Source organism: Chenopodium album, chromosome 27 (assembly GCF_948465745.1).
Source record: "Chenopodium album chromosome 27, dcCheAlbu1.1, whole genome shotgun sequence".
Classification (NCBI taxonomy): domain Eukaryota; kingdom Viridiplantae; phylum Streptophyta; class Magnoliopsida; order Caryophyllales; family Amaranthaceae; genus Chenopodium; species Chenopodium album.
Window position 1 is genome coordinate 21,753,954 of NC_137860.1, and position 24,963 is coordinate 21,778,916.

Here is a 24,963-nt window from a genome sequence, read left to right on the forward strand (position 1 = left end):
ATCTTTTAAGCGACCTTACTCATCCAACCTATGAGCATGGTAAAAATTTTGGTTATCGGCTTGCATATAATCAAAATATGCCATCATGGCTTGTGCATCTCCACCGGCCATCTTCAATCTCCTTTGCTTATACACCTCGTGTTGAAGATCCTTTACGCTAGGCAATCGTATGTTCTCAAGCCCTAAACAACCACGAATTTGAGTAACCGTTACACCTTGCTCAAAAAAATTTACCAACCTCCTTCGAACCGTTGATGTCAACTTCTTCATCCGATACTCTTTAACCAAATTTGCCATGGTAGGGGAGAGATCGTGAGTATGCTCCAAGACTACAGTTCTCAAAACCCATAAACCATCACTGTTCATACTCCCATAAACCCTAGCTAGGCACTCACATTTTTTAGATTTACGTTTTCCTTGATCAAGCTCTTTCTCACCAATAAGACCCTTCACATTTGCTCCGCTTCCCCTGACTTCCATGAACTTAGCCCTTTTCTTTGCATCACGCTTTGCTCTCATATCCGGTGACCCCCAACATTCACACCTCCAAGTTATTGCCCTCCTCACTTTTGTAGTAGTGTATGATCCTTGCACCCTACTCACCCCAAATCCACACTACTCCACGTAAATTTTGTAGTACAACTCAATTTCCTCCCAACGTTTAAATAGCATTCCCACTTTAGGAGGGTCCACATTTGCATCCACGATCTCCTCCGTACTGGAAACAAGGGTTTGCAATGACTTCACCGTATGCGTTGGGGAATGGGATTGGGGTGTATTCCTAGTTTTGTCATTGAAAGAAGATGTGGGTGTGTTATTTTCTTTGGTGTGAGAGAGGGTAATGTTCTCCAAAAACTCTGCACTCATAGCTTCTGCTCCCTCTTGCTGATTGTCATCTACACCTACCTCCAACAACGAACCAACCTCATGTTCAATTTCATCTACACCTATGTCCAACAAGGGATCAACCTCTTGTTCATTTTCACCTACAGCACACTCCACCAAGGTACCAATCTCTTCAAAGTTCCCTCCTAAAGGAACTACTCCATCTTCTTCCATTTCAGACATGACATCAAGCAACTACTAGCACATAAAAAAAATGGCATAATGTATCCACTCATAAAATGCAGAGTACATGCATAACAGGTAATGTCAGTGATGGGGCTTAACAGTTTTAGCCAACTACACTTCAACAAACAACAATCACAGTTACTAATCACTCGTTTCATACCAACAAAACTAGAAACTAATCGGTCCGAAACCAATTAGAACAGAATTCATTTCATAACAACAAATATAGAAAGCAATTACAACAGAAATCATATCATAACAACAGTGCTACAATCCAATTAGAACAGAATTAGCAAATATTACAGTCATTAATTTACCAAATGAAACATAAATACTTGTAATTAAGCTATATAGAGAGCACAACTCAACACATTCGACCAATGGAGGAAAATTACGGGCAAATTGGAACTGCGAAAGCGAAATAAAACTAACCGTTTCTCTCGGAGAAGCATTCGAAGAAGAAAAATTATGAGACAGGTACACCGCTGCGGAGCAGGCCCGACCAACAACCTTCAGCCAGATCTACATACAGAGCGAAACCATGACAATACCTCTAGAGTAATTTTGGGGAAATGCGATTTGGGGGAAATGCGATTCTAAAAATATGTTGGGGATTGGGGGTCAAGTAGCTTCTAAACTCCGTCAATTTTTAAACTAACGCCGTTACTTAACCCAAATTTGGTCCCACTTTTAATATAGAGTTTTTTATTGAACAACTGCCTATGTGGCACTGAAAAGTGCATGAGATAAACATGAGATAAACAAAAACCGTTTCTCTCGGAGATAAATGGGGGCTCGCCCTTTCAGTACCTTGGTATTTGTTCTAGTTAGTTATTAGTAGTATGGTTATATATGGAGTAGTATATAATTTGATTTTACTTTGTTTATTCCACAATCCAGGCCAAAACATTGTGTATCAATTTCACAATCTAGGGTAATTTATTTGTCAGTTTACTCAAGGTTCTTCACAAGTGGATTACTGATTTGCAGTCATAATTACAAAAGTTCTTCTTAATCTATCTAGGATTTCTAAGAGGAATGTATGAGTTTAATTTTGCATATTTTGGAATTTGTATGCATATGTCTGCAATTTTTTGGGTTTTGTTTGGATAGTTTATTTTTATAATTTTTTATAGCCAATTATATAAAATTATGACTAATAATTTTGTTTGAAGCTACTGCTAGTTGTAGAATTAGCCAAAATTTTAAAGAATAATCAAATTATGACTATTTTATCACTTTTAATGTGACTGTGATCTTATTATATGCTTTTAATTTTTTTTGACATGGTTTTATGTCCTTTGTTTTGTTTGATAAGCATATAATGAGATTAGGGAATTATAAAAGAGATTCAAACTTAATCTGGAGAGAAGGTGAGAATTATAATAGCTGTGTGGAGTCCAGATGTAAAATTGGTTGCTATGCTTGTAAGTTTGCTTCTCTTCTCGCTCCCTCATTGATTTATAATTTAATTTATCATTTTAAGCAGTTACTTTCTTGTGTTTTCCACCCCTGAAGCATTCTGGTCTCTTAACTTTAAGAGAGTTGTGTTATAGTACTCAACTCTGGTTTTAATATATTCTAGGAAGTCGAATTTGAATGCTATTAAAGGGGCATTACTTGTTTTGATTGCTTTTATTGGGAATTTGTTGGTAGTTTCTAGTTTCTATTAGCTATATTCAAATGTATGTGTCCCTAATGTTTATTCTTGAATTAATGTGTAAGTCATCTTCAATCATTTTTTAACAAATAATCTTGTCAATCCTGCAATTTCGAAACAGTGATAACTAACATTTGTGAATTCATTACTTCAGTCCTCAGGATATGTTGGAGTAAATGTACATGTCTCTTTGTTCTCCTTTGCAAAATAGATAGTAATGTTGTTAAAATGAAAAATGTAAGTATCAATCAGTTCATAGAAATTATTCACAGTTAAGAAGTTGACAGTGAGATATAAATAATCAAGATTTTTTTTGCCTTTTATTTTTTGTCATATATCGTACCTGATGCTATGATAATTGATGCTCCCTCTAGATTATGAAACGTATGATCTTGTACATCCTCATATGTTCTGCTTCTGACATATTATGTCTTGATTCTCTATTATTTTTCATAGTTGGAAGTGTAATAAACTTGGTCATCTTGTTAAAGATTGTTTAGTATCTAAACCTTACTTCTAACCTTCAAATTTGACTCGAATCTGCAGTCAGGTGCTCTCTCTCTCTCTCTCTCTCTCTCTCTCTCTCTCTCTCTCTCTTTGGCTTTTGTTCCACCTTTGTTTGATAGCATGTATCTTAGGATAATTATGCATGTTACACCATGTTAGCATTTATGTGCCTAAAACCCCTGTTCATACAACATGTAGGGTGTAGTTAAGCCGAAGAGACATGTGTTTAGGGGTGTTTAGGGTGATTACAATTATAATGTTATGTATTGCAAGTGCTCCTTTTGTCTAGAATTATAGTCAGATGTAGCTACAGGGTTCGAAAATAAGGTGTAAGACTTTTTACATAGCTAAATCAGTGAATGGTCGGGATAGGTTTCAGTTATATTGTTATGAATTTATGAATTTATGAAGATATTAAGTATATTTTTCCATATAATTTTCTGAAAATGATATAGATTGATTTTGGAATATTTGGTTATGGCAATTTTCCTGTACATGTAAAATAGTGCGTTCTATTAATTTGATATAGGCATTCGGTAGTCGTCAGTGGTGTCAAAGGTTTTTGAAGCTTAGCCTTTAACCCGTCTTGTACAAATATGATAGGTTAATTATGAGCTAGAATTTTAAGAATAACCTTAATCATGTTACTCTGAGTATTTTTTTTGTTTTGCCAGAATTTTGAAGATTTCATAATTAAATTCAAAGTTGCTTTCCGAGCAACTCAGCAGCAAAGGAAATTTACTGCTTGTTTAATTTGTAGCTTGTTATGCATTATGGTTGTAATGTTTTAAGCTGCAAATGATGGTCGAGTCTCCTAATTTCTCTTAGAGGGCGGGGGATTTTTTTTTACTGATGCCCTCATTTAGAAATTAATCTCCTTTGCTAGTTTGAAGTGTTCTACTCACAGACTATTAATGCTGTTTTGTTGCTACTAACTGCTGTTTTTATGCTACTGCTGTGGTCTGTTGCTGACTGCTGCTACTGGTATTTGCTGCCAGTGCTCTGTTGTTTGCTGCCGCTACTATTGGCTATTGTTGTTTGCTGCCACTAGGGATGGAAATGGATTTGGACCCGACCCGGATCCGTGGATCCAGATCCGTTTTTCACGGATCTGGATCTTCAAATTTTAGACCCGACGGATCCGGGTCGGATTCGGGTCTTGCTGACAAAAACGGATCTGGATCCGGGTCTGGCCCCAGACCCGGATCCAAATGCGTTTACCCGTTTTTTATTTTACATATTAAAAAAAAATTGTTTGTTTCTTTATTCAAAATGTTGATGCTGCTAGTAGTGATATAGATTAGCCCTTTCAAGAGATGGCTTTTGGATGCTCATATTGAACATATCATCGTATATGTAGTATCGTACTTTTTTCCGTTGTTTATAATTTTTATTACAAAATATAAGTGTATAAGATAGTTACTTTGTGTTTTTAGATTAGGTGTATAACATTAATTAAGGTTGAAATTAATAACCCCCAACGGAAATGTAAAATAAATTTTTTGACCCAAACATTACATTTATTGCAAAAAATTAGGCAAAATATATTGGATCCGTTTTGGACCCGGACCCGGATCCGTGGACCCGTCGGATCTGGATCTGGGTCTTCATATTCTAGACCCGACGGATCCGGGTCGGATCTGGATCCCAGATACAAAACGGATCTGGATCCGGGTCCATCCAGACCCAGTCCAGATCCGACCCGTTGCCATCCCTAGCTGCCACAGCTCTGCTGTTTGCTACCACTACTATCTGCTAGATGTTTGCTACCACTACTATCTGTTATTGTTGTTTAATGCTACATATGGCTGTCTGCTGTTATTGAGGTCTGATCTGTAGTTGTTGTAACTGTTGCGGCCGTTTTGCTAGCTAGTTGTTGCATGCTATCACACTGCTAGCGCGTTGACTATATTTGAATTTGGAGCTTTTTATTTATTTCCTCACTTTTTCTAATCTAGAGCTCGAAGCTAACTTTCTTTTTGTTTTTATTTATTATTATTATTATTATTATTATTATTATTATGGGACCAAACCTTATGGTCATCTCAAGGGGTGCAGTACGGTGATCCCCTTGGTCCTTTGCTTTTTTTTTTTGGTTTTACAACCCCTAGTGTGTAAAATCAGAGAGACTTTTGATGTATGTCTTCAGGCTTGGTATTTAGATGACGACACGATTATTGGTGACACGTTGGTGGTGGGGCAGGTTCCGCAACTGATTATGGAGGAAGGACCTCGTTATGGGTTACGTCTTAACGTGGAAAAGACTGCAGTTTTCTGGCCTATAGAAGACCCTAGAAGCAGGCTTGGTGGTGTTAAGTTGCTTGGTGGTCCCGCTAGTTCCGATTCTGGTTTAAGTGGTGAGCTTGTGATGCAGAGAGTGACCAAGACCATTGCCCTTATGGATAAGGTCGCTATGCTGGATGATCCTCAATGTGAGCTGTTGTTACTTAGGGCATGTACTGGAGTTTCTAAACTCTACTTTGCATTGCATACTTGTCCTCCTAGTACTTTTGAGGCGGCTCAACGCACTTTCGATGGGGCTCTTCGATCTTCTTTGGAACGTATTATTACTGCTTTGGGGCATGGGTTTGGCGATTGGCAGTGGCAGCTTGCCACCTTACCATTTGCGTTTGGAGGGCTTGGTGTTTATTCTGCAGGTGATGTTTGTCACTATACTTTTCTTGCTTCTCGATTGCAGTCTGCTAGTTTGCAAACACAACTTCTACGACATGCTGACATTGTCGGTCTTGGACGAGCCTTTGAGGACGCGTTGGTTCTATTTAATGGAACAGTGGAGTCTGACATTTAAAGTAATCCTAGTGAGGTCGCTGCCCCTAAACTCATGAAGAAATTGACATATATATATATATATTTCACAAAGGTTGCCGCTTCTGCAGAATCTGCTTATTCTTTAACTCCTCGACAATCAGCATTATGGAAATCACAGCAGGGAGATCACACCTCTGCTTGGCTTCGGGCGGTCCCTATTGTGGGTTTGGGTCAAACGATGAACGCCAAGACTTATCGTTGTGTGTTGTGCTACTGGTTGGGTGTTCCATTGTTCTCTATTACGACGTCGTGCTCTGCTTGTTCGAGGGTTTTTGCTAGGGATATTTTTGGTGATCATGCCGTGTCTTGTGCTTGTATTATGGGCATTAAACATCGGCATAATATTGTTCGGGATACCCTTGTTGATGTTTGCTATCGGCCAGGGATTTCAGCTAGAAAGGAGGTGGACATTGGGTTATCTGGAGGGAACGACGGGGTTTTCAGACCTGTAGATGTGTTATTTTATTCCTGGGATCGTGGTCGCGATGTCTGCGTTGACTTGACAGGGTCCTCTCCTTTGACACAGTCTGGACTATCTGACTTTGTTCCTGGACGAGTAGTGACTAATGCGGCCAATCGAAAGCGGGTCAAGTACGAATCCAGTTGTCGAGCAATTGGATATGGCTTCCTTCCTTTCTCTTTCTCTTCTCTTTGGGAGTTATAAAAGGAGGCTATTGCATTGCTGAAGCGAATACAAATTTTCTTGAAGACTCAGGACATTGGGGTACGTGCTGCAACTCATATCTTCACTAGGATAGGATTTGCGATAGCTAGAGGAGTAGGGGCCCAGATTGTATCTCGGCTTCCCACTAATTTTTTGTAGGTTATATGACTTTGTCTATTTTTGAGATATAATAATTATTATTATTATTATTATTATTATTATTATTTTTATTATTATTATTATATCTCAAAAACAAAAGTCATACAACCTACAATAAATTAGTGGGAAGCCGAGATACAATCTGGGCCCCCACTCCTCTAGCTATAGCAAAACCTACCCTAGTGAAGATATGAGCTGCAGCACGAGCCCCAATGTCTTGCGTCGTCGAGAACCTCTGAATCCGCTTCAGTAACGCAACAGCCTCCTTCTCTAATTCCCCAAGCGAAGAAAAGGAGAAGGGTATGAAACCATATCCAATAGCCTGACATCGAGCTTCATACTTAACCCGCTTCCGATGAGCAGCATCAGCCAGAACCCGCCCAGGAATAAAGTCAGATAGCCCTGACTGTGTCAAAGGAGAAGACCCTGTCAAATCAACACAGACATCGCGACCACGATCCCATGAATAAAGTAACACATCCGCAGGTCTGAGGGCCTCGTCGTTCCCTCCAGCCAACCCAATGTCAACCTCTTTTCTCGCTGAAATCCCAGAACGATAACAAACATCAACAAGGGTATCCCGAACAACATTATGCCGATGTTTAATACCCACAATACCAGCACAAGACACCGCGTGATCACCGAAAATATCTCCAGCAAAAACCCTCGAACAAGCAGAGCACGACGTGGAGATAGAGAACAATGGAACACCCAACCGATAGGACAACACACATCGATAAGTCTTGGCGTTCATCGTCTGACCCAACCCCGAAATAGGAACCGCCCGAAGCCAAGCAGAGGTGTGATCACCCTGCTGAGATTTCCACAATGCTGATTGTCGAGGAGTTAAAGAATAAGCAGATTCTGCAGAAGCGGTAATCTTTGTGAAATACATATCTGCCAATTTCTTCATGAGTTTAGGGGCAGCGACCTCACTCGGATTACTCAAAATGTCAGACTCCACTGTTCCATTAAACAGACACAACGCATTATTATTTTTATTATTATTATTATTATTATTATTATTTTATTATTATTATTATTATTATTATTATTATTATTTTACTTAATGACTATTATACCATATTTCATTATTTGACGAGCTAGGATTAACAATAGGATCAAGTTAGTTTTTAAATAAGACCGACCCAATCTTTGCTCTATTTTTTTTATAATTTTTTTTAATTCTATTTTTTCATTTTGAGAATTTTTTAAAAAGTGTTTTGTGTTCTTTTGTCACTTATATATTTATTTTTTTTATTTATATATTACGAAGTACAAGTATATGTTTTAAAAATGTTTTGGGGTTTCATATTTTTAATATATATTTCATAAATATTTTAATTATATAGTTTATTTTTCTTAAATATTTTAGTATGTATATTTGTATATACACACATATATAATAATAAATAATCAAAGATCATTTATTTGTAGTTAAAAATCACTAATTAATAAATTTAGTTCAGCTTTAATAAATTCAGTTCAGCTTTAATAAATTCAGTTCAGCTTATTTCAGTCAATGAGAACATACCCTAATTAATCTATTAGAATCTCTTTAACGACCAAAAAAAAAAAGTCCACCACTTTAGTCCTCTTGCCTCCTTAGTCCTTAGTCCTTAAGCATCTACTTTCCGAGAACTCTCCAAAAGTTTTACAAAGGTTGCCTTCACCTTCTTCCCACCCTAAATTCACAAATTCCCCTGAAATCTCCCAAAATCTCAATCATCAATCCAAAAATCATGCATAACTTACCCATCAAATGGCCAACCCGAAAACGCTCAATTCCTGGACAACAACCTTCACCACCGCCATCGTTATCCGATGATGTTTTAATCGAAATCTTGAAAAGGCTGCCATTAAAATCACTGGTACGATTCACTTGTATATGTAAGTCATGGTTCTCTCTCCTTACTTCCCCATCTTTCATGTCAATTCTCGCAGCTTTCAATTCGAAAAAATCCCAGAAATTTCTGCTTTTCAAAAAACCCATTGATATTCATAGCAAACTTAATCATACTATGTTCTTTGCTTATGATTCCGATAGTCTGATGCGTGAATTTACTAGGGTTTTCCCTTTTAAAAGATCCCATTTTGTTGTATCTTCTGCTCATGGTTTGTTGTGTTTATATAATTTTTATGATAAGTATCAGAATACATCACCATTGATTTTATGGAACCCTTCAATTAAAAAACACCGAGTTGTTGATCTCCCTCTTATTGAAGTGCAAAATACTGCTGGTGGGTTTCCCAAATTGATTTTCGGGTTCGGGTTTGATTCGTGTTCGTGTTCTTACAAGGTTGTTCGAGTGTCGTATTCAATCGGTTATACTGGGACTTGTTTTCTTTCTGAGGTGTATGATATTAGTGATGGTGAATGGAATTGTTTGGGGTCGACTAGAGTACCCTATTCTATTACTACTATTAGATGGAGGGGAATGTGCTTGAATGGGGTGATTCATTGGATTTGTAATTTGAATGTGAATTTGGATACTGATCCTAATGATCGGGTTTATCGAATGATATGGACACTCGCATTGGGAAATGGAGAATTCGGCGAAATAATGTTGCCAAAAGAGTTAATGAACATTCCTGATGGAACCTTGAGGGTTGTCATGGTTCCTAGGAATGGCAAGGAGGTGCTGGGGGTAATACATATTAGAGATGATATTTTTAACTTGTGGGTGATGGAGAATTATGGTGTGAAATCATCATGGGTAAAGTTGTTCAGTGTTAATTTCTATGACAGTATTAAGAATGATATGAATGTGTTGGTGATCAGCGATCATGAAGTGGTTGTAAAAACTGTGCGTGATGGTTGGCTATCCTATGATCATAATCTGCAACAAATTAAGTGTCTCGAGACAAAATTACCTCCTACCATTGACTATGTAGATACTTATGAGGAGAACTTATTTTTGGTTGGGCAAAATAGCAAAAGTGATCGACAAGGTTCACAAGAATATTCAGGTGTGAAGCAAGATTATTTTGGTGGGAAGCAAGATTATTCAGGTGTGAAGCAGAATCATAAAAAAGTATGGAAAGATGACAAGGGTAAATCTTTATCAATGTAAGTATGTCTTGTAAGCATTAATTTCTATGTTAGCAGTAAGCACCATTTCTAGGACATAGGGAATTTTGAATTCTTAGTCTGAATTTCAATTGATTGTACAGCTGTAATTGTTAAGTCTGCTATATCTCTGGATTAAACCTCATATTTGATTACTTAGATTATGAAATTATACTCTGTATTTACCGATGCTCATTTGACTAACAAGGATTCATGAAAATTACAGATGCTTCTGTAATTTTGATTATCTGAATACAGGACAGCTTTTCTTTTTTTAACATAATACTTTTTTCTAAAAAAAATTCTTTAATCTTATTTTAGCTTTTCTTCAATTGATTATGAGGGTCTGGAGGGGAAGTGTGTAATTCTGTATGTGAATGGGGAGCAAAACCTTAGATCAGTATCTCCTCGATGCAATGCAAATCGATTTTAGTTTTTTTTTCCGAATGAAGTGATAAACCACTGTCATAGGAGTGTAAGAGGGTCTGGATATAGTTTTTTTGAAAGAGAGGGTCTGAATGTAGTTGCTGTTGTGTTAAGACGATGGATGAGAATGGTGGTGTAAAATTTTTATGTATGTGAATGATAAGTAGGATTATGCAATGGTAAATTCATGATATGTTTAAGTGTTCAGCTCTAAAATCCAAATGAGTCTGGGAAAATAATAAACATAGGGATGAATTGTGAGATGGTTATAGAATCATCAAATGATCAATGGTTCTTATTTAAGTTGGAAGCGTCTGATGTAGCTAGTAGTTGAAAAGCCTAGCTATTTTGGGACAGCTACATCACTGAAGATAACAGTGACTAGGTAATTTGGTGTAGTCGTCCTAACCTTTTAACGGTTGTGTTTTACTTGTTCTTGTAATTTTCTAGGCTTTCTGTGCAACTTGTAAGATGCTAGATGCATGTTGATACTCTCTACTCTATTCTGATTTGCATTGTAGATAGAGGAGGCCCTCCCTATTTCTTATTTTGTCGCAATTCTACTAATCAAAGCTTAATATGATCTGATATAATTGCATTAGTCAGTAACATTTGATTTTAATGGCTGTGGTTCACATGTTTGGACTACAAATTCATTTTAGAAACCTGTATCTTCTGCTTACTGTTCACCTGTAGTCTTCTCAATGATGGAAAGAGGGATGTAATATATCAATAATTGTATCAGGTAGAAGCTGATAATGTTACGACATCAGAATTACAGTTCAAATTTCATTTAAGAGGTAACTTAAATGGTTCTGATATTTGAACCGTAATTCTGATGTCTATCACGGTCATAATTGCTTTGTTTATAAGTAGGAAAACATGATGTTGTTCATTGCAATCTACAATATTCTCATGGCAACATCATTCTTGATATATTTCAGTTCATGATATCTTTCATCTAGTGATCACCTAGCAACATACTTAACTCTCCATGGGTATAACAAAGTGTACTTCTTTCTTTGAGCAGGCGTACTTGGTCGTTTTTTCTCATCTTCTTGATAGGATTACCTTTTGCTGTATAAACTGTGAAATCTGTTTACAGGTGAGCAGAAATTGTGATCAAGATGACAAAATTTTAACTAAAGGGAGCAATTTAATGGGCCTAGGGTGGCAATTGGACAATGTGTAGCCATATACAAGTATTAGAATTAGGTCCTATCGTAGTTGATTACCTCATAAGTCAATAAAAGTTTCAGTTAGAATGGACAATCAATCGTTGACAATTCGACATGGATTATGGTACTTACATAGTTACATGTTAAACAGAGATTATGATAATGAGCCTAGCCTGTGACTGACTTCAGTTATTTGAGTTTGGCTCATTGAAAGATTGATTCTGAGACATATGACCAACTAGAGCAAAGTTCTATGTAAGAAACTTGTGAGCAACTTTGGACATATGACTTTTTTTTTTTGATAAAATAGGAAAGGTAAAATGAGATGAATGAAATATGATACAAGTACTTTGGTATTGGAAATGAGTTTTGGTTGTACTGGTATAAATTATCTTGTGAGAAGTTTTAACCTACTACAGTAGCAAAATGTCTGAAATTTTGATTATTCTAAACACTTATGTATTTATTTATTTAATTTTTGACAACAGATAAACCTTAAACTTGTCTAAAATTTATAGAGAGAAAAGGAGTAACAGTACAACATGCAATTGCGGTATGGTGGTCTTCAAGAACCTGTTGCCTGTCCACTATGAAAATGGTAAATCTCTGGAAGGTAGCAGCGAATGTACAGAGGTCGTCATTGCCCAGAGGATGGCTGTCTTGATGTCTTTTGTAGTCTGCAAGAATCGGATGAGAGTCGCTGAATCTCTTAGCACCCTTACATTGATCCCAGCCGAAGAATTGCATATGATCGCATAGACACAAGCCTGAAGCTCAGGCTCTCAGCATCTATAGCAGAGTTGGCTAAACTAAAATGACCTTGTATATTAAAACTCAAAACATTTTGAAACTATGCAAAGTATGACTTATTAGCTTTTTAGTTGACCTAGGCAGTCAATCTCCTTAGCTTGAATTGAGTCTGATCTTTGTGTTATTGTTAGGAATGAACAATATTTGTGATTTTGAAGTTGGACAATTATTTTCTTTTTTTTTTTTTTTTTTTCCTAATCCTAAAACAAAAGTCAAGCCATTATAAAATAGCATGAAAAGAGTCAAAGCAACAGGCAAGGGAAAAAAAAAATCATCATGACAAATTAAGAAAAAAGAAAGTGTAACAACTTCAGCGAAAAAAAAACCGACCGCATTATATTTTAATAATAATAATAATAATAATAATAACTGAGAATGTTATTATTTGAAATTGGAACCGTTGGATCCTATTTCCATTTCGTACTGAAAATTCCAATGTCATCGATTATGAATGCAAGAAATTTTGCTCACCCACAATACCATCGGATGTACCATTGTCTCCTTGTCTAACCAGTCTAAAAACTCAAATTCTCTCGAAATAACTAAATTTCTTTGAACTGATCACCATCTTAGAGCCACCTCAACTAACTCAAAACCTCCTTACTCTGTCCAAATCATTTTACTACCAGTTATTTACCAAATAATTTACACATATAGAAATCAACTATTACATTCCGCCAGATGAAACAATTAATGTCTCTCAAAAAAAAAAAAGAAAAAAAAAAAAAAAAAGATGAAACAATTAATGTAGACAGATAACGGAGTAACATTAGGACCCGATCCAGATCCAATCCATTGCTGTCCCTAAGCGGCTAAGCCCATCCCATAACCTTGTTGTTCGAAATATTGGGACCCGAATAACCTGATAGCTTGTGCGGTTGTGCCTTGCGCCGTGTTGCTTAATGAATAGTGACAGTCAACTTAAAAAAAAACAATCCTCAAAAAAACAAAAAATTAAAATCAAAATGGGGGAAAGTACGAAACATTAAACTTCCTATACACTCTCTTCAATTTTCTGTTTGAACTAAAAACTCAGAAATTCTGCTTCAGAGCTGCTCATTAATGGCTGAACGACACAAAAATCAGATCCATGAATTTCAAAATCAAATCAATAAACCCCCTTTTCATCTTCGGGTTTACCACAGAAGAAATCGCCCAAAATCAAACCCCAATTTACCCGAAGAATTGGTGATTGAAATCCTCAAACGCTTACCAGTTGCATCATTACTTCGATTCATGTCTGTTTGCAAATCATGGTATTCTCTAATCACAAATCCATCTTTTATTTCTGTTCATTTATCACATCAATTAAACCCCACCTCAAAAAATGGTGTTACTACACTTTATAGTGTTCCTTGTAAATTGTTTTTGCATAATGTTGATGAACCTTTAGATAATTGGGTAGAAATTGATTCTCCTGTTGGTTGTATGGGTTTGATTGTTGGTTGTTGTCATGGGTTGATTTGTGTTTTTGATTATTCGTCGTTTGGTGTTGTTCCTTTGATTTTGTGGAACCCTTCAATTAGAAAAGCTTTTACCCTCCCATTACCAGCCTTAATGCCATCTTTTATTTCACAAGATATTGGAATCGTAAATGGAGGTATTCCAAGTTGTAATTTGCCAAATTTTACAATTGGGTTTGGTTTTGATTCGAGTTCTAAGGATTATAAGGTGGTGAGGGTGTGTTGGAAGTGGGAAATTGGGGAGAAACATTATACATACTTTCATGCTGATGTTTGTAGCCTTAGTAAGGGTAATTGGAGGACTGTTAAATCTTGTGTTGAGGGTGATAAGTTTTTTCTCGATCGTAGGGGGGTGTTTGTGAATGGGGTTATCCATTGGATGTGTAAGATGAAACTTCCTAATGATGTTTTTCTTAAAACGGTGTTGGCTTTTGATCTTGCTAATGAGGACTTTAGTCAGATTCTTTTGCCAAATCCGATGTCCAGTGCTGTTTTGTTGTCGGTTAAGTTAGTCGAGGATAAGCTTGCTGTTTCGTGTACTGGTGATACGGGTAATGTATGGGTGATGGAAGAGTATGGTATAACAAAATCCTGGAGAAAGCTTCTTGATTTTCACATAGGAGATAATGTGGGTTCAGTATTAGGTGCCATGGTTGCCAGGGATGGTAAAATTGCGGTGACAACGTCTGTTGGAAATTGGATTTCATGGGATCCTAACAATCAGGACTTGAAAAATCTTGCTCTGCCTATCCTTGAGCCAAATTATGTGGATACTTATGTCCAAAGCCTGGTCTTTCTCAGATTCAAAAATCGAGCACTGCGTTGCAGGAAACTCCCTGTGGAGAAGAAAGTGGGGAATAGATTGACAGCACTAGAATATAGGTAAATCTTGAATTGTTACTATATAAATGTTTACTTATTTATCTCTTCAAAAAAAAAAAAATGTTTACTTATTTAATGCGTTCGCATGTCATGATCAGTAGAATGTTGTCTTTGGCTATTCATTTACAAAGGAGTGATACAAAGTCTCTATTCGAATTTCAACTGAAGTAATTAGTAGTTAAATACAGTAAAAAAAAATTAGATTTTTGTGTTAATTGTATTTATGGCTTTGTTGTTGGGATTTATTCTTCAAATTGAGGGTGTAGGTTGCTAATTGACCTTGTTTAGAATGTAACTGTTGTTTAATGTGGTTCAATTGCTGGGTATGATTATTGTTTATTTGTTGTTTTATTTGGTTCGATTGTTTAGACAAATCTTCCACCGTCACCAATGGAGATGACGCTTCGTCATTGTTTTTGGACTTCCCCTGCTTCGTTGTAGCACTCAAAAGCTTCCACACACACAAAGTAACACCTGGATTTGCAGAAAAGTTTAGAAAAGGAAAGAGATGAAGATGCTGACAGATGAGAGAGAGAGATTTGTGGTCAAAATGGGCTTCAATCGAGTTAATTTGGGGGGTTGAGGTATTCAATAGGAGCAAATACAGAGAGGATCAGAGTAATTAGTTGGATAGAGAAGAACAAAAGGCTTGTAGTTAATTAGGTGAGCCTCAATAAAGGCAACAGGAACCATTACCTTCCTTACCTATAGTCTAATCAATACCCAAGGCTTATGATCTATGTTACATGGACTCTTAATTTCACCTCAAGTACCCATGTAGGACCCTCGACATTCGGACATGGGTATGACACTTGAACACGTCACTTTTGGTTCAAAATCATGGATTTTTTTCTGCACAAAATAGCCAAGTCGGATGCTTGGACACATACCCGTGTTGGACATGGGTACCCGAGTCCATGTAACATAGCTTATGATGCAAAGCCTATACTTTGTTTGTTAATTTTGTTATTGTGAATCTGTGATTGATATAATGTGAATATAGTCTTTAAATTTGGATCAATGTCCACTGTTGTTTTTGTGTATCCTGAAGTTGTTTGTTTGTCTTTCAAACTTTCTATGTGTTGAAGGCCATATTTATTACTAATGTAAGATTAGGGTTGGATAGGATGAGAACTAAGCTAGCAAGCATGATTATTTTAGTTGAAGTAGCCAATTAAAGAGAGTTGTTTTATGAATTGACAATTTCTGAAGCTATTCATCTATGCAAATTGATGTTGTTACAGAAATAGTACATTGAAGTTTGGTTCATTCAAGTTATCAGGGGTATTTGTTGTGATTACCTTTCATCTTTACTACTTGCTAAATGTGATTTTATGCCTGTATTGATAGAAATTAGAAAGATTTGCAGCATTCTAACTCAAATGCAAGGTCATGTCATTAAATTTTAGCTCATCCAACTTCATTTTTAACAGACTAAGGGGCTGTTTGATAAAAGTGTAAAACAAAGGGAAAGGGTTTCGTGGTGGGTTGTTATATTGGGGTGGTGATTAGGTGAACTTCCGGTAGATTTCAAGGGTTGAGATGGGTTTATGGTAGGGTTAAGGTGGGGTTTTGTGGGTGGGTTGTTAGATTGGGTAGAACTCGTAGAAATTACATGGGATTTTGTAGGGGATGGTCGGTGTGGCGTGGTGGCAGTGCTTAAGGTGGCGGTGGTGGTGAGGTGGTAGTGATGGGTCAGTGGTAGGGTTAGTCTACTTTGATTATTAATTCCTTGTGTACTCCCTAGGTTGCATATGTGTATTCTACTAATCTGTATGAAGTCATCCATTGCATGAACTACAGTTGTCACATTACACATCACTTTATAGTTATATAGAGTGCCTTTTAACAAATTCTGTCAGGGTTGGCTATTGTTGTCATTATATGCTCTTCACTCCCTTCATGCCCTGCACTTGTGTCTTAAATTTTCTGCACTGCCTAACTTATGCTGTCTTTTTATGTACTGTGTCTTCTGTTTTTTTACCTTTGATGGGGTTTTGTCATAATGGTGCTGTTCTGCTGGCTCACTGTTTTCTATTGCCTTGATTTGTATCTCATCTTTGGTCTTAAAAGAGTTTGGTCCAAAGTTCATTAATAAAATCAGTTCAGTTGTCCTAATTAACTTTTACTTTTGTATGTCTTCATCAGGAGTTACATGAACATGCTTATGTTATTAAGGAGTGAGGATTATCGGAACTGAGCAGTGTAACAGTCAAGTTCAATCGGCTATATGTACACACATATTATGTAAATTCCGGTGTCATAGCACCCCCCACCCCCCTCTCCGCCCAGCATGTACTGTTGTAAGTTTATATCTGTATATGTAATTAAACATGACAAGCTCTTAAAAAACCTGTAAGAATTTGTTGTACTGTATTGATCCATATTTCAGCTGCTGTTAGTATTATACAAAGTACTTCGTAATATATAATATAAGATAGACTAATAAATGATGAGCAGTCACATACGGCCTTCAGCTGCGGTGCCATGAGTACGGATTATCATGCATTACTTAATGTCTTCATTCTTCACCATACAACCGATTATACCTTATAAAAGTCTTGTTTGCTCATTTGCATGAATGAAGCATATTAGTTTTGTTCTTATTATCAATTTACTTGATAAGTTCGTTCATTTTGTTCACCATACAAGATACAACCGATTCTACCTTATAAAAGTCTTAGTTTGCTCATTTGCATGAATGAAGCATATTAGTTTTGTTCTTATTATCAATTTACTCGATAAGTTCGCTCATTTTGTTCAATCAAGCAAAATAAATTATGTGTGACACTCTCATTGTTTACAAGTTACTGTAGCAAAAGTAAAGTAGTACAAATGGTTGTGCTGTAATTATCCATTTATTTGACATACTTGTCCGTTTTATGCGAGCAAGATAAATATCTCCTAGTGGTGCTAATCATGTTAAATTTGTTTTTAATTACATATTAATAAAACATATTATCAAGTTAAGTGAGAGTTTGTTCAACTCGTGCTCGTTAACGTCTCGAGTCGAGCCATATTCGAATTGAGCGTTAACTGATCTTTGATCGAGTTAATTCGAATTGCTCTCGAACTGCTCAACTTGATTAGTACCCCTAATTTTCTATTGTTTTGCAAATGAGAAAAATAAATTTCTTCTATTCTTATAAACAAGGCGATAATGATTATCGATTGTACAAGTGATAGATAGATACAAATAACAAAACCACATGAATCTTTTGTTAAAAAAAAATAAATAAAAAATAAAAAATAAAAACCACATGAACATATTCCGTATTATACGCTTTTAAATGTGACAAGATTGACAACGAATTTTAAGCTGAGAAGTACGAGTAAGGCCCCGTTCTTTAGAGCTGCTCTGCTCTGCTGAAATCTGCTTTGCTTTGCTCTGCTCTGCTTTGCTCTGTTGAAATTTTCTCTGCTCTGTTCTGCTCTGCTTCAATCTGCTCTGCTCTGCTTAAAATTAATACTTAATATTGAATTATTATAATAATAATGTATATTTAATAAAAATAATAATAAATAACTAATACTTAATGATAATAATAATTAATATTTAATAATAATAAATAAATAAATAATATTTATTAATAATAATTAATATTTATTAATAATAATACTTCCTCCGTTTTCTTTTACTTGCAACACAGCCTTGTGGCACGTGTTTTGAGCTCTGGTTTATGTAATGTAAATGGACAAATTTTTCATTATAATTTTTACAAATGATACTTAACTCTATTCTAATTTTCGTGTAAAAATTATATTGATAAAATCGCTCGTTTACCCTCACTAATCATCTCCTAAAACTGCGTGCTTAAAAGGTGTGTTGCAAGTAAAAGAAAACGGAGGAAGTATATAATTAATATTTAATAATAATAATATAATTAATATTTAATAATAATAATATTAATAATAATATAATTAATATTTAATAATAATAATATTAATAATAATAATATTAATAATAATATAATTAATATTTAATAATACTAATATTATTAATAATTATTATTTTTAATAATAAAATTTAATGATTATAATAATAGTAATAATAGTAGTAGTAGTTGTTGTAGTAGTAATAATAATAATAATAATAATAATATTTAATAATAACAATAATAAAGCATTACAATTATTATTATAGTATTAGTAGTAGTAGTAATAATAATTGTAATAATAATAATAATAATAATAGTAATAATAACAATATTAGTAATAATAATAATAATAATGATAATAATAATAAAAATAATAATAATAATAATAATAATAATAATAATAATAATAATAATAATAATAATAATAATAATAATAATAATAATAATAATAATAATGAAATCTGCTCTGCTCTGCTCGGCTCTGCTTTAATCTGCTTCAATCTGCTCTGCTCTGCTTTGCTGAAATCTACTCTGCTCTGCTGAAATCTGCTCTGCTCTGCCCAGAAGCTCAAAAGAACAGGCCTAACAAAGTAAAAAGACGCTGGATATTCAGCAATAAAGTCGGATAAGGGAGAATCTAATTAAGTTGCCGATCTACAGCAAATTTATCTATTTCTAGTTTATTTACTGTAAAAAGGAAAAAAAAAAAAAAACGGTGTACTGTACTAGAAAGCAGTAACGAATCAAACTTTTGTCTTGCCGTACCGTTTACTCTTTAAGGTTAAGTTTAAAAAAAAAACGTTTTCAAGAGTAGTTGCACAAACTTACATCCCAAATCTAATAAAATTATAAAAAAGTAGGTTGCCTAACATATTTGATTTATGTCTTGAAATTACTAACTTAATCATATTTCACATGCTAATGCATTTGCATGTGACTGTAGTTTACAAAGTTGACTGACTTAGTTAGCTACTCGTTAGGAATATAGTATAGAAAAATATATTATTGTGATATATTTTTGTTATAGATCTTATAATTTTGTATTTAGGATAACAATATATCTTAGTGATATTTTAAAATAGATTTGTGGAAGTTCAAATGATAGAGTTTTATAATATATTTTACTATATTTCTAACACTATTACTACATGTACAAAAATAATATACCAACTACAATATAAACTGCTCATTAATTAAGAGCTCCGAAAGATCTCCAAATTTAGTCATGGAGCTTGTTTCTAATGTCAATGATTCATGGAAGTATTTCGCGGCTGGAAGCTTTGTTGGGTTCACCATGCTGCTTCTGTTTGCCTATCAGGTGAACCCATATACGAGTTTTATGGCTGAACGGAGTACTGTGGTTGAATTCGTCCCGTTGGATGAAACTGATGCTACTGTTAGTGTGATCAAGCCTTTGGAGCATTTTAATATTACAGTTATTAGTTCGGAGAATAAGCTGAATTCGACAGATGAAGATGTTGTCGAGGTAGTTGAGGAGGTTGATAAAGAGTGTAACATGTTTGAAGGGAGGTGGGTGTATTTGCCAGATGAAGATCCTGGATATGATTCAACTAGGTGCCCGTTTATTGAGGAGAAAATGAGCTGCAGGAAGAATGGGAGACCGGATTTCGAGTATGAGAGGTGGAGATGGGAAGCTAAGGGTTGTGACATACCATTGTAAGTTGTTCAAAGTATTTATTCTATTAATTGAACTAAATAATGTTCATATACCTTGAATTATGTGTTGAGCAACTTACTGTTATTTTGGTAGGTTCAATGGAACAGATATGCTAGAAAGATTAAGAAACAAGAGGGTGATTTTGGTAGGAGATTCGCTAAACCGAAACATGTGGATGTCTCTTGCTTGTCTTCTGTATTCCTCCATTCCTTCTTCTAGTGTTGAAGTTAGTGCAGAAAGTCCAGTTTATAAGTTTTTGAAAGCTAAGGTAAAAAGATCAGACTAAAGTGTCACATTAGAACAATAAATGAAAATATTTTCTTTATTATATTGTTTAATACAGGACTTATTCTTTTTTTTTTTTTTTATTTTTTTTTTTATGCAGGATTATAATTGTACTGTTGAATTCTATTGGAGTCCATTTCTAGTGGAGTTTATTGAAAAACATGTAAGTGGTCACAAAGTTCTTGTGCTAGACAAGCTATCACCGAATTCGTTTCAATGGAAAGGAGCTGATGTTATGGTATTCAACTCCGGCCACTGGTGGCTTCACGGTGGCAAAATGAAATCGTAAGTTAGCTAGCTCAACTATTGTCACATATACTAAGAAGCATTTATGATTAAATTTAAAATACCCTTATTAAGATCGAGTGATAAGAAAATCCAAGTACAGCAATCCAATTATGGTCTCATAATAAAATTATGGCATTTCTTTACTTTACAGGTGGGATTTGTTTGAGTATGAGGGCAAGTTAGTAGAAGAAATGCCAATAGAGCTAGCATACGAACGAGCCATGACAACATGGTCAACATGGATCAACAGCAACGTCGATTCCAACAATACATCAGTATATTTCAGAAGCCTATCAGCAGTGCACCACAGTTCAGACGATTGGTGCTACAATGCAACCCAACCTCTGGAGGAGGACTCTCTGAAGTCTGTCGCGCAAAGATCTGATGTACTCCTTCCGGTCATTAAGAAGGTGATAGAAGGGGTGAACAACATACAAGTGAAGTACATGAATATCACAAAATTGTCACAATATAGAAGGGATGCACACCCTTCAATTTATAGGAGCAGTCAATGGAAAGTAATGATCAAAAAATTTGAGAATAGTCTAACAGGATATGCTGATTGTAGTCATTGGTGTCTTCCTGGATTGCCTGATACTTGGAATAGATTACTTTATGCTTCTCTGTTCTTTAATACTTCAGGGGTTAGAACTAGTCCTTAGAATATTTTTTTTTGGTTGACATTTTTTTTTGAACAGTTCTTGGCTTAGGTGAGATGGAAAAGTTGGACAAAGGTTCAACTTTAACCTGTTTACAACTACTCTCATCTACAAAATAATACTTATTTTGTTCTTTATATATATTTATATATATTTATATAATAAAAGGTGATACTAATTTGTTTATATATTTCCTTTTAGTAATTATTGTGATTTATGCATGATAAAAAAAAAAAAAAAAGTTAAAACATGTGAGAGTTGTTAGATTTGTGTTATGTGTTTTTAGTGGTCTATCAACTTTTATACATTGAATGTAGTTATTTTCTTCCTTTTCCTCAAAAAATAAAAAAAAGTTTTTTTTCTTCCTTTGAAAAATAAACTTTTATATTTCTTTTATTTTTTGGGAAATTCTTTATGGTGGCCCTTTATTTTGAAATATTCTATTTGGAAGACAATTTTTTTATTTTTGACATATTCTAAAGTGGCCTAATATAATTACAATATTGGTGCTTAAAGTATGCTAAATTTATTTGAGGTTTCCATGGTCCTCAAAAAATTAAGGTGGTATCTCATCAAATTTTGAAACGTGTTGTATCCTTCAAAAATCCTACGTATGGGGAGGCTTTCGTGGCCAGCGCGTAACATCCATAACAACTTTATGTCTACTAATTTTAGGTGTTGGAGTTGGTAATGCAACCGGAGATATTTATTCTCATTTGATTGTAGACTCGTTTCGCAACAATTGATACATGGTTGTGTGTCTAATAGTTTACGATCGTGTGATAGCTTTTGCATATGAACCCGACTACACGACCGTGTGTTCTCTCCTACACGATCGTGTGATAGCTCTTGCATATAAACCCGACTACACGGTCGTGTGTTCTTTTCTACACGACCTTGTACTTCTGCGGATAAGTTTTTTCTACACGGTCGTGTACGGCTGCAGTAAAGAGGAAGTTTATATTTATAAGGTTTTTTTTGTTTGGAGACCTTATAAATATACTACTACTGCTACTTTTCTCGACGTTCTTTTTCAAGAAAAAAAAGGAGAAAAACCAAACACAAAAAAACACAAACCCACCCTTTGAGATCTGAACAGTTCTTGAGTAATTCCACTCTTCGGGTTCGGGTACACGAATTACGAAGGAGAGTAGCGTTAAACTTGGGGGGTGTGCGTCATCAAAAAACCTGTACCGGTGGTGGCGTATTTCGCTTCTAAGGCAGTGCATTATTGTTCCACGGCACGACTGTGAGTATGAGATCTTTAGTCAAGTATTTTCCCTTTCATCTTCTCTTTTTGTCATTGGAATCGACAGCTATTTTACCAACATTAGGCAATAAAAATACTTACATTTTCTTCTCTTACTTGTGAATCAGTGTGTTGCCAAACACAAAAATCCGAACATAAAACCATCAACACAACAAGATTGAGAATAATGTCATAATGTCGAGCATGCATAACCCAAGTAGAACAAAAGCTCTCTTCAAATACTTTATCTTTTTTTTTTTAAAAAAAAAAAAAGAACCTAAACCTTTTAGCAAAGAAATTAAAAAAAAAATTACATCGAAAATTCTAAAAACATTGGATTTATGAGATGACTTAACACTTTGTTTGGATAGCAGAAAATGGAAGGAAAAAAAGGTAAGGGAAAGGAAGAGGGACAAACTCTCTCGTTTGGATAAAGAATTGAGAGAAGGAAAGGAAAGGAGAGGGAGGGATCCATTTTCACTCTCTCTTTAATAAGCATAATCTCTCCAAAATCGTTTTTGGCCCCATGGTGGGCGCCAAATTGTTTATGCCAAATTTCGCCAAAGGGCGTCCTAAGGCTGGGACGTACAACGGCTAGAGTTATAAGCTATGGAAAACGTTAAATAAAGCAATAAAAGACAAGGTGTTTGATGACGTAGAAAACCCAAATGCGGGAAAAATTGCGGGTGGGTGCAAGACCACCGATTCACTATGACAAACTGATGATTACAATATTCTAAGAGCTTTTAGAGTTTAAGTGCTAAGTAGTAGTGAGTGATATGATGCTAAATGATACAAATGATTAGCTATTTATACTCAAACGAGCTAGGTTAACTGAGTTGGACGGAGAGCCGTTGGAAATGCTTTAACGTCCTCCTTGATAATAGGGGACCGTTTCTTGACTTGGTCTCGTGTCTATCCTCTTGATATTTCTTTGATTATCTGAAAAGAAATCCCTTCAAAGTAGGGGAAGCAAACTGCCTAAGTTGAATATTCCTTGAGACTTGGTCAACCCGTGTTTTGAGGGAAATATGTTGCGCTCACTGTTTCATCGTCCCTTTGGACATGCGTCCTGTCGTGCGTCGAGACGATGAGTCTAAAAATTACCCATAACAAACATTATCAGAAACTTAATTTATATTCGGAAATTTGATTGTGGTAATTCTGTTTCTATTAAGTTTGAAATTTTTTTTTAAGTGAATGACCTTCGTATGGGGACAATTCTAGTTTCACTCACTGCTGGAAAGGCGGAATCACAACATTCTTCACTTCCGCTACAAGAGTACATCATCATATCGTCATAGTTACAATATATCTCCTTCAACTTAGCACAATAGATTTGGTTACTTAAAGCATTTTTTTTTTCAATTTTCTTAGAAAGTATAATTTTATTACTTGTAACAAAGGACATGATACTCATTTTTGTTACTCATATCCATTAGGCATACATACTCGTCTTCCATTTAAGACTTCTTCTAGTATAACTTTCTCTCCTTTGATATAATTGACGGTGATTTATGGAATTTTCCAATTCGCAGTAAATTGGGTCATAAATATTAGTTTGTGCTCCTTGATGATTTTTTGCATTGCTTCTCAAACACAAGTTTGAAGTCCACTTTATTTTTCACCAATTAGGGCATATGTCAAAACTAAATTTGAACAAAATAACAAAAAGTTTCAAAGTGACAATGCCCACGCCGTGAATTTGATATGACACCTTTTCACAATTTAGTGCTACTAATGGGATAATTTTTCCGTTATTCATGTCCTCACACCTCTCCTCAGAACAGTAAATCTGAGCATATTTTACGCAAAATTAATAACATGGCTTGAACTATGCTTTTCCATACTTCTTTACCACCCTCTTTTGCATTGGGTCTACGTTGTCCTAATAGTGGCTTATCCTCTATATATCTTACCAACCATGACTTTGGGAGATTAAACACCAACTAACATCCTATACTATAGGACTCAATCCTATGATCATTTTCCCACCTACAGTTGCCTTTGTTATCCTAATCTTGTCTCTATGATACCTCATGAGCTTACACCACAAACCACTCTAGACTACGCATCATCTAATCATCGGGTCTATCTTTACTATAAGCTATTTTCTAACAATACTATAATCCCTAGACGTACACGTCGTCACTTTTCAGGAGAACATGTTCCCCTTTACTGATATGCAGAGTTTAAGCATATCATCC

The 24,963-nt window shown here is 35.3% G+C and overlaps 4 protein-coding genes across 4 annotated transcripts; 3 read left to right on the top strand and 1 right to left on the bottom strand.

Moving 5' to 3' along the window:
• Positions 1 to 15: 15 nt before the first annotated feature.
• Positions 16 to 519, bottom strand: LOC145619773 (protein FAR-RED IMPAIRED RESPONSE 1-like). Its single transcript, XM_081674468.1, has one exon. It carries the CDS (start codon positions 517 to 519, stop codon positions 16 to 18), a length of 504 nt encoding a protein of 167 aa, XP_081530594.1.
• Positions 520 to 8,485: 7,966 nt separating this feature from the next.
• Positions 8,486 to 12,424, top strand: LOC145621006 (F-box/kelch-repeat protein At3g23880-like). The gene is made up of 2 exons (XM_081675746.1): positions 8,486 to 9,960; positions 12,053 to 12,424. The coding sequence occupies exons 1-2, from the start codon at positions 8,633 to 8,635 to the stop codon at positions 12,054 to 12,056; spliced, it is 1,332 nt and encodes a 443-aa protein (XP_081531872.1). The 5' UTR covers positions 8,486 to 8,632; the 3' UTR covers positions 12,057 to 12,424.
• Positions 12,425 to 13,321: 897 nt separating this feature from the next.
• On the top strand, positions 13,322 to 17,095 carry LOC145620209 (F-box/kelch-repeat protein At3g23880-like). Its single transcript, XM_081674840.1, has 2 exons — positions 13,322 to 14,719; positions 16,868 to 17,095. The coding sequence occupies exons 1-2, from the start codon at positions 13,437 to 13,439 to the stop codon at positions 16,917 to 16,919; spliced, it is 1,335 nt and encodes a 444-aa protein (XP_081530966.1). The 5' UTR covers positions 13,322 to 13,436; the 3' UTR covers positions 16,920 to 17,095.
• A 2,727-nt stretch (positions 17,096 to 19,822) lies between these two features.
• On the top strand, positions 19,823 to 21,644 carry LOC145621101 (protein trichome birefringence-like 42). The gene is made up of 4 exons (XM_081675835.1): positions 19,823 to 20,274; positions 20,369 to 20,543; positions 20,661 to 20,845; positions 21,000 to 21,644. The coding sequence occupies exons 1-4, from the start codon at positions 19,823 to 19,825 to the stop codon at positions 21,508 to 21,510; spliced, it is 1,323 nt and encodes a 440-aa protein (XP_081531961.1). The 3' UTR covers positions 21,511 to 21,644.
• Positions 21,645 to 24,963: the final 3,319 nt, after the last annotated feature.

What these genes read in the sequence shown, in the direction of transcription:
- LOC145619773 (XM_081674468.1), bottom strand. Translation starts at nt 519, where the DNA reads ATGAGAGCAAAGCGTGATGCAAAGAAAAGGGCTAAGTTCATGGAAGTC.
- LOC145621006 (XM_081675746.1), top strand. Translation starts at nt 8,633, where the DNA reads ATGCATAACTTACCCATCAAATGGCCAACCCGAAAACGCTCAATTCCT.
- LOC145620209 (XM_081674840.1), top strand. Translation starts at nt 13,437, where the DNA reads ATGGCTGAACGACACAAAAATCAGATCCATGAATTTCAAAATCAAATC. An exon ending in TTGACAGCACTAGAATATAG is followed by an intron (nt 14,720 to 16,867) that starts GTAAATCTTGAA and finishes TGTCTTCATCAG; the next exon opens with GAGTTACATGAACATGCTTA.
- LOC145621101 (XM_081675835.1), top strand. Translation starts at nt 19,823, where the DNA reads ATGGAGCTTGTTTCTAATGTCAATGATTCATGGAAGTATTTCGCGGCT. An exon ending in AAGGGTTGTGACATACCATT is followed by an intron (nt 20,275 to 20,368) that starts GTAAGTTGTTCA and finishes TTATTTTGGTAG; the next exon opens with GTTCAATGGAACAGATATGC. An exon ending in CACGGTGGCAAAATGAAATC is followed by an intron (nt 20,846 to 20,999) that starts GTAAGTTAGCTA and finishes TTTACTTTACAG; the next exon opens with GTGGGATTTGTTTGAGTATG.